The 13,234-nt window shown below is 40.7% G+C and overlaps 1 protein-coding gene across 1 annotated transcript; it reads right to left on the reverse strand.

The window, feature by feature from the left end:
- Positions 1-239: 239 nt before the first annotated feature.
- On the reverse strand, positions 240-4,842 carry LOC123063369 (two-component response regulator ORR25-like). Its single transcript, XM_044487136.1, has 6 exons — positions 4,704-4,842; positions 4,456-4,608; positions 1,804-2,163; positions 1,642-1,718; positions 373-1,311; positions 240-278 (listed from the first exon to the last, which is right to left on the reverse strand). The coding sequence occupies exons 1-6, from the start codon at positions 4,840-4,842 to the stop codon at positions 240-242; spliced, it is 1,707 nt and encodes a 568-aa protein (XP_044343071.1).
- Positions 4,843-13,234: the final 8,392 nt, after the last annotated feature.

Genomic DNA, 13,234 nt, shown 5'->3' on the forward strand with positions numbered 1-13,234 from the left:
AAGATTACGCACACCAGTCTCCAAGGGATGGTGTTTATGCTTGTTGTGCAGAACACGAGAATTCTCAATGTTATGCTAAAGAAAGTGTATCTCAAACAACCACTGGTATATGAAAATGGCTACACATATCATTATGTTTGCAAACTTGTCAAAGCACTCTATTGCTTTAAAGAGCCCCATCGAGCATGAGACTCTTCATCAAGCATCTCATGCGTTGGGCAAGCTAACATACAAAACTATCATGCTTCTTCGACGATAGGGTCATCTCCCGTGAAATCCTACATTGAGAGAAAAGTGTTACTTAAGTACACATGTCCAACTCAACAATTCATATGCAGCACATAGATTCATACAAATGAGAAAAACTCTTACTTCCAGGTTCATGTTGGAAAATATATCATCCACTGAGAAGGCATTGATTTCATTCAGTTGATCATTAAGAGGTTGCTGATCAAGTGTGCCTTCTTGCATAGGAAGAATGCTAGCTCCATCCCGGCCATCAAGTAGCTGAGTCAATGAGAAGAAATCGTTTGTCTGAAGGTTGTGAAGCATCGAAGTAGTTCTTTCACTATTGACCAGATGATTATCTTTAGTTGAAGTTCTACTTGCATCAAGTGCAGAGCTACCATTCAACATCGTTCCTACTGAGCTTGTGTTGCTTGCCATGTTGAATGGTGCCATCTGCTCAGTGAAGCCTCCCACTAATGTGGTATTGCTTATGAATGGTGCCTTTTCATTTTGCAGAGGCAACCGGCTAGATGACATTGCATAGCTCTCTAGTTGGTTGATCTGTGGGAAGTTCACCTGTGATGCGACAAGAGACCTCCCGCCACCAACTGTTGTATTTGCAAATGAACTTTGACGATTGGAAGGGGTTTTGCCTTTGCTTGTCTCCATTAGCTTGCCACACATGAGGTCAGCATAGGAATTACTATAATTGAATGAAGGAAATTCATCTAACATTATCTCATTGGGTATGTTGTTGTATAGGCTGACGGGAGGGTCACCAAAACCTGTGAATCTTCTTGCATCTGACGGTTGTTTCCCAACATACCTCGGCACTCTACCATCATGGAGGTATGACCCCATGTCGAAGTTGCTTTGGGTGTTCATCGCCGGAGCCAAGTGACCTATTGCACCATAGTTGTTTGTACTCCAAGAGGAAGTGTCGCTAGAGGACGCACTCCATCTTCCATGTTCATGATTATGCATGAAATTGTCCTTGTTGTTCATGTTGTACGATGAGTTCCATCTTTCATATGCATCACCAGAGTGATTTGAGTTGACTTTTTTTAAGTGCAATCTATACTTCTGAAATAAAAAGATAGACAAAATAACAAGGTATGAGATGGATGCTCGTCAGAAAAAAAATAACAGTAAATATGTGAGTACAAAAAGAACTAATGATATTGCATGGGTAAAAATACTCCTAAAAATATTAGGCATGCATTATATGAGATAAGCCTCGCATTTTAAGGGAAACATTTAATTAAAATTACACTTCATGATAGTTGCATTACTAGAGCTTTGACTGATATGTTCCCCAGAAAATAAAAGCTTGCACTTATATATGACAAAGTGTTAGCCTACGAATAATAGTAAGAAAAACATAGAAATTAAGCATAAAGGTCGAAAATAAACCTGTAGATGACTCGCGATATTCTCTCTACTGAGGTAATCCACATTCATCAGCTCCAATACCTTTTTTGGAACAGCCCCTACAATTATGTAATAAAAAATTATAATGAAAATATGGAGCAGCCAACATTGTCAATGAATGAGGCACAAGATGTGAATTCTTACTATCAAGGCCGATCTGGTTGATAGCTTCTAGAAACTTGTTATGCAGCTGAAGTGTCCATGTCACCCTTGGCTTTCTGTGGGTGGTGGATACACATGTGCTTTCATTGTGCTTGTTAGAATCATCTCCAACATTTCTCTTATTCCCCGGTAACTTACTCTTTTCAGCAGTCGCTGGTTGAACTCTCTGGACATCACTGTCATGATCGCTGATGTGGCTTATTGCTTTGGGATTTCTCCACCTTTGAACATGTTGCCATATGTTTTTTAGCTCATGGGTACGAACTGGCTTCACCATAAAGTCGGATGCACCATGTTCTATCCCCTTCATCACAACCTTCTTGTCGCAATCGACGGATAGCACTGCAGGCCATATGACCAATGACTTAGATTTAGAATTTAGAAATTCACAAAACTCTATGAAGTGTACATATGTTTTGGTCAAAGTGCCTATAGACAAAAAAAGCATTTCAATGTTCAATTTTATAATTCTGCTTCAATGTAGACTAAAATGGGCAAAATTTCACACATTCAATATGAAGATACAGAAATAATGGCTGAAACAATAACAATAACACAATGCCTAAGCCATATCACGACATGTTCCACGTAGGGAAAACACATCATCGTGTCTAACTATTGGTGAACCTGAAGATCAAGTAATATTATTGGCAGTCAACCATGTTTCTCTAGCATACTAGGTAACATCTATCGGCCCACGTAATGCTCTAAGCATTTTAAGTGATCACACTCATATTAGTTTTTAAACGTTAAGCACCATTGTCAATAGCTTTTTTATTGCAACTAGCTAATTGTCTGTGCTTGCCACGGGGGCATACATATTCTACGTGATAATTTTCATGATTAATGTGGTCCTCGCGTCCAGTGCTCGATGATACTTTTTATAATTAGTGTGATACTCCTGTCCAAAGAATGATACTCTTCATAATTAACGTGGTCCTCTCGTCCAATGCTCAATGATACTTTCCATAAATTAATGTCTAGATAATTGACATGTGTAAATAACTATGCAGCTAATTAATTGCATGCAGCTGTGGGCGAGGCAGAGATTGGGCAAGAATTATCTGGGACGATTTTTGGGCATTAATAGTAGAGATTCAGGAAAATAAGTACGTGTGGTTGCACTTTCTGTGAATGTAATTTGACTATAAATTAGTGTGCTGGTTCAAACTCAACAAATATGCAGTATTGTATGCATTACCCATGGTTAACCTACTCGACGTATGTACTTAAAAGTGACACTCCTACTTTATATGCTATTCTCGAGAGTAAATAGTCATAAGGAGTAACAACTTTAAGGAGAATGAACATGAGTAGCAATCTCAATCTTAATAATATCAATACAACATAGGTATTTCTTAATTGTAGTATTCATGAAACCCCTAGCAAACAGATGTGGTGCAATTGTGTACTTTGTGTGATTGGTAGAACACGAATTTTAATATTAGCTTTGGAAACAACTAAATATAACTTGGTCATATCATGAAATATGAATAGATTATAGTTTTCGTTCTTATTGGTAGGATTTTACAACTAATTGAGATGATATAAAATTAAATTCTAGATGTTCATAAATACAACCAACGAACACGTGGATAGTGGGGTCTACATTACATTGGAGTGATAGAGACTCTCACTAAGCCAAACTACTCATTTATAAAATTAAATTGTAGATAGTCCATAAAAGACGCCCATCGAACACGTGGGTGTGGAAACTATGTTACATTGGAGTGACACAGACTCTCACTAGGACAAATTAGCCATTGGAGTGACCATGTCTCTAGCCTACCAAACACTATCAACCTAATTATTAAAAACAATAATTGGGATCTCATAATCACGTGCTATCTACGTTTGTTCCCCTTTCCCACCATCCATCCGATCTGATGGATGGATGGTTAGATATGATCCCATTGTTTTGGGCTAGAAACCGACATTGCATCCCCTACTAACTCATGTGTCGCTCCACCTCCGCTCTCCCGCCCCACTTGCCATCCGATCGGACGGATGGCTGGATAGGATGCCATTGGTTTGGGCTAGAAACCGACAATACGTCCCCTACTAACTCATGTGTCGCTCCACCTCCGTTCTCCCGCCCCACTCGCCATCCGATCGGACGGATGGCTGGATATGATGCCATTGGTTTGGGCTAGAAACCGACAATACGTCCCCTACTAACTCATGTGTCGCTCCACCTCCGCTTTCCTACCCCACTCGCCATCCGATCGGACGGATGGCTGGATAGGATGCCATTGGTTTGGGCTAGAAACCGACAATACGTCCCCTACTAACTCATGTGTCGCTCCACCTCTGCTCTCCTACCCCACTCGCCATCCGATCGGATGGATGAACGGTTAGATGGGACCCCGACACCCCGTTGGTTTGGACTCAATGGGGATCCCGTTCTTTAGAACTCTTCCAGGTTAGAAATAGAGTGCGGGTGCCGTGCATGTGTACGTGGTTTCATAAAATCGTCCTAAATATATAGGATCTCACATGCTGCCCAAAGAAATTAATATCCTCTCAGGGTAACTCCAAGATTGAGGAGTAAAAGCACGTTGTTAAGAACAACTGTCAATGCTCAGGGATGCAAAACACAAAAATTGGACTTTGAATTGAGAGCTGTGAGAGTACTGATGACGGGCAGATCCATCTCGAGGCGGATGAGCTCGAGGAGCTTGAAGCCGTCCATGTCCGGCATGCGCACGTCGGTGATGACGAGGTCGAACTGCTGCTTCCCTGCCATGAGCATCCTCAGCGCCGTCTTTGCATCCATCACCGTCGTTGCTGCATAGCGGCAAGCATTATTCGCGAGCAACAAATAGATCACAAGGCCCCGATTCTAATGGACTATGGCGAAGTGGAGGGATCAAGAGACTCACGTTGGTACTTGCAACGGCGCAAGAGGGCTTCTAGTACCGTGAGGCAGACGCGGTCGTCGTCGACGACGAGGATGCGTAACCCCTCCGGGAACTTGTCCTCCGCCGCATCCTCCATCATCTGCCTTCGGTCCCCACCCATCGTGGCCATGTTCTCCGAACTTCTTCCCACCTGGAGAAGCAAACGCCATCAAGAAAAATACTGATTAAAAAACAAGTCAACACAAACCTCACAGCCATCTAAGAACACAACCCAAAACCTCTATTAGCTTCCTCGTCTCAGGACACAACTGAAGTTAATTACTGAACAATCCAGATTTCAGAGGAGTGGTGAGAAGGGCTGGAGGATGCAGGGCGTCTATTTATAGGGCTAGAGGGGTCAAGGGAAGTCTTGCGGTCCAGAGTGTGCATGCGCTAGTTTCTACTCCTTAATTTCTGCAGCTAGGCCATTTGACCTGGCGATGTCAATGTGCGTGTCTTCTTGTGCAATCGGCCCATGGTTCCTTCCATGAGAGGTGAGCAAAACCACGGGTTGTGCTGCTGTTTTTTGCTTTTGTTCTTTTCTCACCAAATGTTTAATGTTGGAACACAAACGTTATGATCTTGAATTACAAAAGGGAGAGGCTCCTGCTCCTGCTTCCTTTGACCCGGAACAGAGAAAGCGTTCATGTCTCAATCGTCAGATTCCTACCTACCTTTGCATGGCAACGTGAGAATGTGAGGGCCTAATATAAACTCAAGGAGTGGAAGTCCTTTTCCACTTATCACTTTGTGGAAAAATAATATGACAAGGGCATTTTTATCTGAAGAAAAACACTTCAAGAAGATAAGTTCAAGGGTGTTTCAGACTAGGGAGTACCGGATGCACCCTAGCTAAGGACGAGAGTAAGTGAGTAACACACAAATTCGAACCAAATGATTGCTTATCATGAGGTGTCAGGCCTATGTATTAAACAAAGAAAGAAATATATCGTTTACAAAGAAGGGAGGAAGAAATACAGGGATAGAAGAGTGGAGTTCTTGTGGTCCAGGCGTTGGATGTCTGTAGTTTCTGCCATTTTTATTTTCATTACTCCCCATAAAAAGAAATCAGTTTTTCTTCCCATTCCAGTGTCAAATGTCAACTTTCTTGTGGTCCAACGTTGGAGCTAGATGATATCGTCTGTATTCCAAAAGAGGCTTTTGGCGATGTTCAAGTCATATCTCAAATTAATACCTCACCTTTATTCTCATGAAATTTGTTTCGGTGCACCGAAAGCGTATGTTCATGGTCTCACTATATATATAAACTAATAGATGATCCGTTGAATGAGTTAGGCAATTTGGAGGCCCGGCCCAGTGAACCAAGATATTTTTAAATGATAAAAAATCCTATTTAAAAGTTTTAATATATTCTGAAATAGCTTGACTTGTAATTGATGTATTTTACATATGTGTAAGCTTCTCTTAAAATATACTTTACCATGTATGTAAATTTGTATGCATGTGCTGTTTGCTATTTCTAAATGTAGATCTTGGTCCTTTTGTGTACGTATATATATAAACATGTTACATGAAAATTTCTAGGTGCAGTAGATAACATCTATATGATCATTTCCAACAAAATACACCTCAACTATTTTCAAAAACCCAGACTCGACGGAGTCCAGGGTCCGATCAAACTTTATCGCAATCAGTTTGAAGTAATCACAAAAGGAAACATGACAATGCTTACTGATTCTAAGCGCATCACGCATAAATAGAGAAGCAATGAAAAAATTAATTTAAACTTTAAGTGTTGGACCAACATGATATGGTGTGATTTCGACGAGTGGAACTCCCAACCACTTAAAACACATTCTTGAAGAAGTAGGCATGCGATGGCTGCCGTTTCTTGTTCTTGTTTGCAAAATATTAGAGATCAATGATATCCTGTGAACTTCCCTGCAGCTCGCATTATTCATGGACATGAATAATTATATTATGAAATGCCAACATATGATCTGACAAATCCTATTAAAATGATTTAAGGGATGCGGTAGCGCTTACTATCATTGTGGAAAAATTCTTAAAAATTCCTGGCCAATGGAGATGAAAGGAGTCAATGTGCCACATGACAGTTGGAGATGAAAGAACACAATGTGCCACATGAGAGAGGGGAAGAAAGGAGTCAAAGCGCCACTCGACAAAGAGAGATGAAAGTAGTTAGCACACCACGTGAAAAATGGAAATGAAATGATTCAACCCGACACATAACAAATGAAGATGAAAGGAGATAATGCACTATGTGACAAATATATGTCGTAAGAATAAAAAAGTTTGGATTTGGAGGGCAAGATTGGAACCCAATGATTTCTATATAGAAAGACCTAGAGCCACCACTTAAGCTCATTGCTTTAAATGGAGTCCAACATGATGCATTGATATAATGTTTTTCTCTTTTTAGGAAATTGTTTTTGAAGAAGATGATGACCCACCCAATGGAAATGGAAAATTTCTACTTTTTATGATGATGTTTGACGTTTGACTCTGCATAGGTCGGATACTATACCCATACAACGAATCACCTCATGGGTCCTGTACCATTGTACGATGCCCTTACAGGTACTCTAGAGATACTGCACTAAGATCCACCCCAAATTTGGTGATGTCAAATTGTTGGGAAACATAGTAGAAGACCAAAAATCGCCCTACGATCAAGATTCCGGATCACTATGAAGATGCATAGAAGGTTAGATGGGATTGTCACCAACTTCGAGTTGCAGTGGAAGAAGAGTTAGTGTAGATCGTTCTTGAAGTCCCTCAAACCGTCCAAGATGATCCCTTGAACCGAATATCGAAAGCACGGGCTCTCTATGGATTGCACGCGTACGGGCTTCACGATTCGGCAGAGCTTCGCCATGCAGAGTTTAGCATTGCCTGATAATTAGGGGAGGGACTCTATTATCCGGATTAGAGAAAACTAGAACTAGGTCTAATCAATTCTAAACTAGAATTAGAACTAGAGAAGGGGCTCTCGAGGCAAAGCCACTTGTCTCTCTAGGGCCCCCCCTCTCATGTATATATAGGCGTGGGGGAAGGGGAGTCCGACTTGGAGAAGGAGCCTCCCTCCCTTGGTGCATCGGCCAAGGAGGGGGGCTCCTCCTCCAACCCCCCCTAGCTTGTCCAAAAAGCTAATAAGGGCGCCTCCACTATTGAACCCAATAACTTTTCCCATTAGGCCTTTATTATTTTCCCTACCCATAGCCTCTAAATAAAGGGGCATGCTAATCAATATTTGAGCCCTCTATATTAATATTAGGTTCCCGAAAACATTTTCTATTTATATATTTTCCCAGTATTACCCGAAACGCTTCCGATTTCTCTTGAAACTAGTTCTTTCATTCCCGAAACAATTTCGGTAATATTTTCATTCCTCACTCCACTAGAACTCATCAGATTGTAATTCCCTGTACACATGGCATAGGCGGGCGGAGGAGGAGAAGCAGACGTTTATGTGCCTTCTTCTCATGCTCTTAGTGATGTGTGAATGGGCCCACCTTATATGTTGGTCCAACTCACCCTCCACGACCGAGGTGGGATTAAACTTTTCACACTCTCTTGTCGAGTAAATGGGCCTCTAAGATTTTCAAGAATTACTGGAAATAAGAAATGGCCTAAAAGCCCAATAATTCCAAAAAATAATACAATGATAATTGGTTTCCAAGAAATAAGTATTTTTTGTGCGATCCAAAAAGTAAGCAATTACCTTTATACCTTCATAGAAAATGTAATTACTTGTATGAATAAGTCGACATCATAAGTATTATTGTCTAGATATGACATCCGTGGAAATGGGAACTGTATCATCGTTAGTCTGTGCCATACAGAAAAAAAGAGTCTATGCCATTTTTTTTGAAAAGGAGGAAAACCTCCGGCCTCTGCACCGATAGATGCATACGGCCATATTATTTAAAACCACAAGAAGGTCTTAAGTTCCAATGCTGCTCATAGTCCGAGCAAAAAGAAAAAAAATAAGTCTGCAACGTGCCACACTTGGCGAAAACGCTCCACATCCGGCAATCAAGAATAGACTGTGATGCCTAGACACCTAGCCTATTATTAAGTCGCCATCCAAATCGGCTAAAGATAGCCCGTGCTACCGTCTCCCAACGGTTGCACCCAATATCCAAAGGCTCCCTGAAATCTGCATGAGTGAGTAACGACCACATACGGATCCAAGTTGTAGCTCTGTAGATGACCTGCAAAAAGTTAGTGAAGTTTGTCCCATTAAAAATCATATCATTTCTCATGTTCCATATAGCCCATAAGAGTGCACATATCCCTATCCGAATACGTTTAGCTATATATTTGTCCACTACAGTAAGCCACGTCGCAAATAACGTGTTTATGCTCGTTGGGGGATGAATGTTAAAAGCTATATGTATTGATCGCCATAACAATTGTGCAAGCGGACATCGTAGAAAGAGGTGTTTGATTGATTAATTTTGGTCACAAAAACAACATCTGGAGTTACCAATCCAATTCCTTTTTAGCAAATTGTCTTTGGTCAAAATAACTCCCTTGTGCACGACCCACATAAAGATTTTGATGTGAAGCAGAACTTTAATCTTCCATATCTGTAAAGACCTTGACAATGGACCAGAATCAATTAAGTCCAAATACATGGATTTCACAGAGAAAATTCCATTTGAGGTTAACTTCCAACTGATAGTATCTGCCTGGTCTGAAAATTGAACATCCATCAACCTACGGACCAGGTGAAGCCAAGCATTCAAGCGTTCCCCTACGAGGGATCTCCTAAACTGGATATTGCGTGGTATCGAGATTAATATTGTAGCGACATAATCCTCCTTACGTTGCACTATATTATATAAGGAAGGGTATTGTAGAGCCAAGGGCATCTCCCCTAGCCAGGTATCCTCCCATAGTCTAGTTGTAGTACCATTACCAATGGAGAACTTTACCCGTTGGACAAAAGATACGTTTGTCCTCATTAATCCCTTCCAAAAGGGTGAGTCCATTGGCCTTGCACTTGAAGGAAATATGCCCTAGAGGCAATAATAAAGTTATTTTTTATTTTTTATTTCCTTATTTCATGATAAATGTTTATTATTCATGCTAGGATTGTATTAACCGGAAACATAATACATGTGTGAATACATAGACAAACATAGTGTCACTAGTATGCCTCTACTTGACTAGCTCGTTGATCAAAGATGGTTATGTTTCCTAACCATAGACATGAGTTGTCATTTGATAAACGGGATCACATCATTAGGAGAATTATGTGATTGACATGACCCATTCCGTTAGCTTAGCACTTGATCATTTAGTTTACTGCTATTGCTTTCTTCATGACTTATACATGTTCCTATGACTATGAGATTATGCAACTCCCGATTACTGGAGGAACACCTTGTGTGCTACCAAACGTCACAACGGAACTGGGTGATTATAAAGGTGCTCTACAGGTGTCTCCAATGGTACTTGTTGAGTTGGCATAGATCGAGATTAGGATTTGTCACTCCGATTCTCAGAGAGGTATCTCTGGGCTCTCTCGGTAATGCACGTCACTATAAGCCATGCAAGCAATGTGACTAATGAGTTAGTTGCGGGATGTTGCATTACGGAACGAGTAAAGAGACTTGCCGGTAACGAGATTGAACTAGGTATTGAGATACAGACGATCGAATCTTGGGCAAGTAACATACCAATGACAAAGGGAACAACATATGTTGTTATGCGGTTTGACCAATAAATATCTTCGTAGAATATGAAGGAACCAATATGAGCATCCAGGTTCCGCTATTGGTTATCGACCGGAGACATGTCTCGGTCATGTTTACATAGTTCTCGAAGCTATTGGGCCTTATGGGACTTAGTGGAGAAGAGAGAGGGCAGCCAGGAGGTGGCGCTTGATACGTCTCCAACGTATCTATAATTTTTGATTGTTCCATGCTATATTATATTCTATTTTGGACATTATTGGGCTTTATTATACACTTCTATATTATTTTTAGGACTAACCTAATAACCGGAGGCCCAACCCAGAATTGCTGTTTTTTTTGCCTATTTCAGAGTTTCGCAGAAAAACAATATCAAACGGAGTCCAAACGGAATGAAACCTTTGGGGACGTGATTTTTGGAACGAACGTGATCCAGAGGACTTGGACCCTACGTCAAGAAAGCAACCAGGAAGGCACGAGGTAGGGGGACGCGCCTACCCCCAGGCGCGCCCTCCACCCTCGTGGGGCCCACATTGATCCACCGACATAATTCTTCCTCCTATATATACCTATGTACCCCCAAACTACCAGATACAGAGCCAAAACCCTAATTCCACCGCCGCAACCTTCTGTACCCGTGATATCCCATCTTGGGGCCTTTTCCAGAGCTCCGCCGGAGGGGGCATCGATCACAGAGGGCTTCTACATCAACACCATAGCCTCTCCGATGATGTGTGAGTAGTTTACCTCAGACCTTTGGGTCCATAGTTATTAGCTAGATGGCTTCTTCTCTCTTTTTGGGTCTCAATACAATGTTCTCCCCCTCTCTTGTGGAGATCTATTCGATGCAATCTTCTTTTGCGGTGTGTTTGTTGAGACCGATGAATTGTGGGTTTATGATCAAGTTTATCTATGAACAATATTTGAATCTTTTCTGAATTCTTTTATGTATGATTGGTTATCTTTGCAAGTCTCTTCGAATTATCAGTTTGATTTGGCCTACTAGATTGATCTTTCTTGCAATGGGAGAAGTGCTTAGCTTTGGGTTCAATCTTGCGGTGTCCTTTCCCAGTGACAGTAGGGGCAGCAAGGCACGTATTGTAATGTTGCCATCGAGGATAACAAGATGGGGTTTATATCATATTGCATGAGTTTATCCCTCTACATCATGTCATCTTGCTTAAAGCGTTACTCTGTTCTTTTGAACCTAATACTCTAGATGCATGCTGGATAGCGGTCGATGTGTGGAGTAATAGTAGTAGATGCAGGCAGGAGTCGGTCTACTTGTCTCGTACGTGATGCCTATATACGTGATCATACCTAGATATTCTCGTAACTATGCTCAATTCTGTCAATTGCTCAACAGTAATTTGTTTACCCACCGTAATACTTATGCTCTCGAGAGAAGCCACTAGTGAAACCTATGGCCCCCAGGTCTATTTTCTATCATATTAATCTTCCATCAACAAGCTATTTCTTGCACTATTTTTATTTTTCTTTATTTACTTTGCATCTTTATCATAAAAATACCAAAAATATTATCTTATCATATCTATCAGATCTCACTTTCGTAAGTGACCGTGAAGGGATTGACAACCCCTTTATTGTGTTGGTTGCGAGGATTTTATTTGTTTGTGTAGGTGCGAGGGACTCGTGCGTGGCCTCCTACTGGATTGATACCTTGGTTCTCAAAAACTAAGGGAAATACTTACGCTACTTTGCTGCATCACCCTTTCCTCTTCAAGGGAAAACCAACGCAGTGCTCAAGAGGTAGCAAGAAGGATTTCTGGCGCCGTTGCCGGGGAGTCTACGCAAAAGTCAACATACCAAGTACCCATCACAAACCCTTATCTCGCGCGTTACATTATTTGCCATTTGCCTCTTGTTTTCCTCTCCCCCACTTCACCCTTGCCATTTTATTTGCCCTCTCCTTCTCCGTCCTCCTTCTCTTTCCCTATTTGCCTCTTTTTGCCTGTTTCTCGTTTGCTTGTGTGTTGGATTGCTTGCTTGTCACGATGGCCCTACCTAGATTTGGTGATCTTCACTTTAAAAGGTTAGAAGAGATCGAAAGCAACGTTAGAAGTTTTATGGTCTTACAATTTGAGCATAATAATTTCTTTAGGAACGAGCTTAAGGAACAAAAAAGTTTTATGGGTTATATGAATAAAGAGCTTGATGATATGTCTAAAGAATTTGATGGTTTGAAATCTCAGATTGCTCATCTTGAGAAGTTAATAGCTAAAGTTTCGAATAAGTAGGAGACCTTAGTTAATAAGATGTCCGCTAAGCCAGAATTGTTTTGGGAAAATAAAGATGAAGATCTAAAAGTTATTGATGTGTCCCCTATTAAATCTTTGTTTTGCAATATGAATCTTGATAATGATGGGACTGAATAAGGTCCACCTTTACCTAGAAGGTGTTCCAAAAATTCAAAGTCTTTAGATCTTGATGCTAAAACTGTTAAAAGTGGGATTGAAGAGGTCAAAACTTTAAATACCAATGAACCCACTATTTTGGATTTCAAGGAATTTAATTATGATAATTGCTCTTTGATAGATTGTATTTCCTTATTACAATCTGTGCTAAATTCTCTACATGCCTATAGTCAAAATAAAGCTTTTACTAAACATATCGTTGATGCTTTGATGCAATCTTATGAAGAAAAACTTGAGTTAGAAGTTTCTATCCCTAGAAAACTTTATGATGAGTGGGAAACTACTATTAAAATTAAAATTAAAGATCATGAATGCTATGCTTTGTGCGATTTGGGTGCTAGTGTTTCCACGATTCCAAAGACTGTGTGATTTGCTAGGTTTCCGTGATTTT

Source organism: Triticum aestivum, chromosome 3A (assembly GCF_018294505.1).
Source record: "Triticum aestivum cultivar Chinese Spring chromosome 3A, IWGSC CS RefSeq v2.1, whole genome shotgun sequence".
NCBI classification, from domain to species: domain Eukaryota; kingdom Viridiplantae; phylum Streptophyta; class Magnoliopsida; order Poales; family Poaceae; genus Triticum; species Triticum aestivum.

Excerpts from the sequence above, each read along its gene's own strand:
- LOC123063369 (XM_044487136.1), bottom strand. The coding sequence starts at position 4,842 with ATGGGTGGGGACCGAAGGCAGATGATGGAGGATGCGGCGGAGGACAAG. Across the intron at positions 2,164-4,455 it reads GATGGATCTGCCCGTCATCA|TGCTATCCGTCGATTGCGAC; the intron begins GTACTCTCACAG and ends TATGGCCTGCAG. Across the intron at positions 279-372 it reads TTTCCAACATGAACCTGGAA|GATTTCACGGGAGATGACCC; the intron begins GTAAGAGTTTTT and ends CTCTCAATGTAG.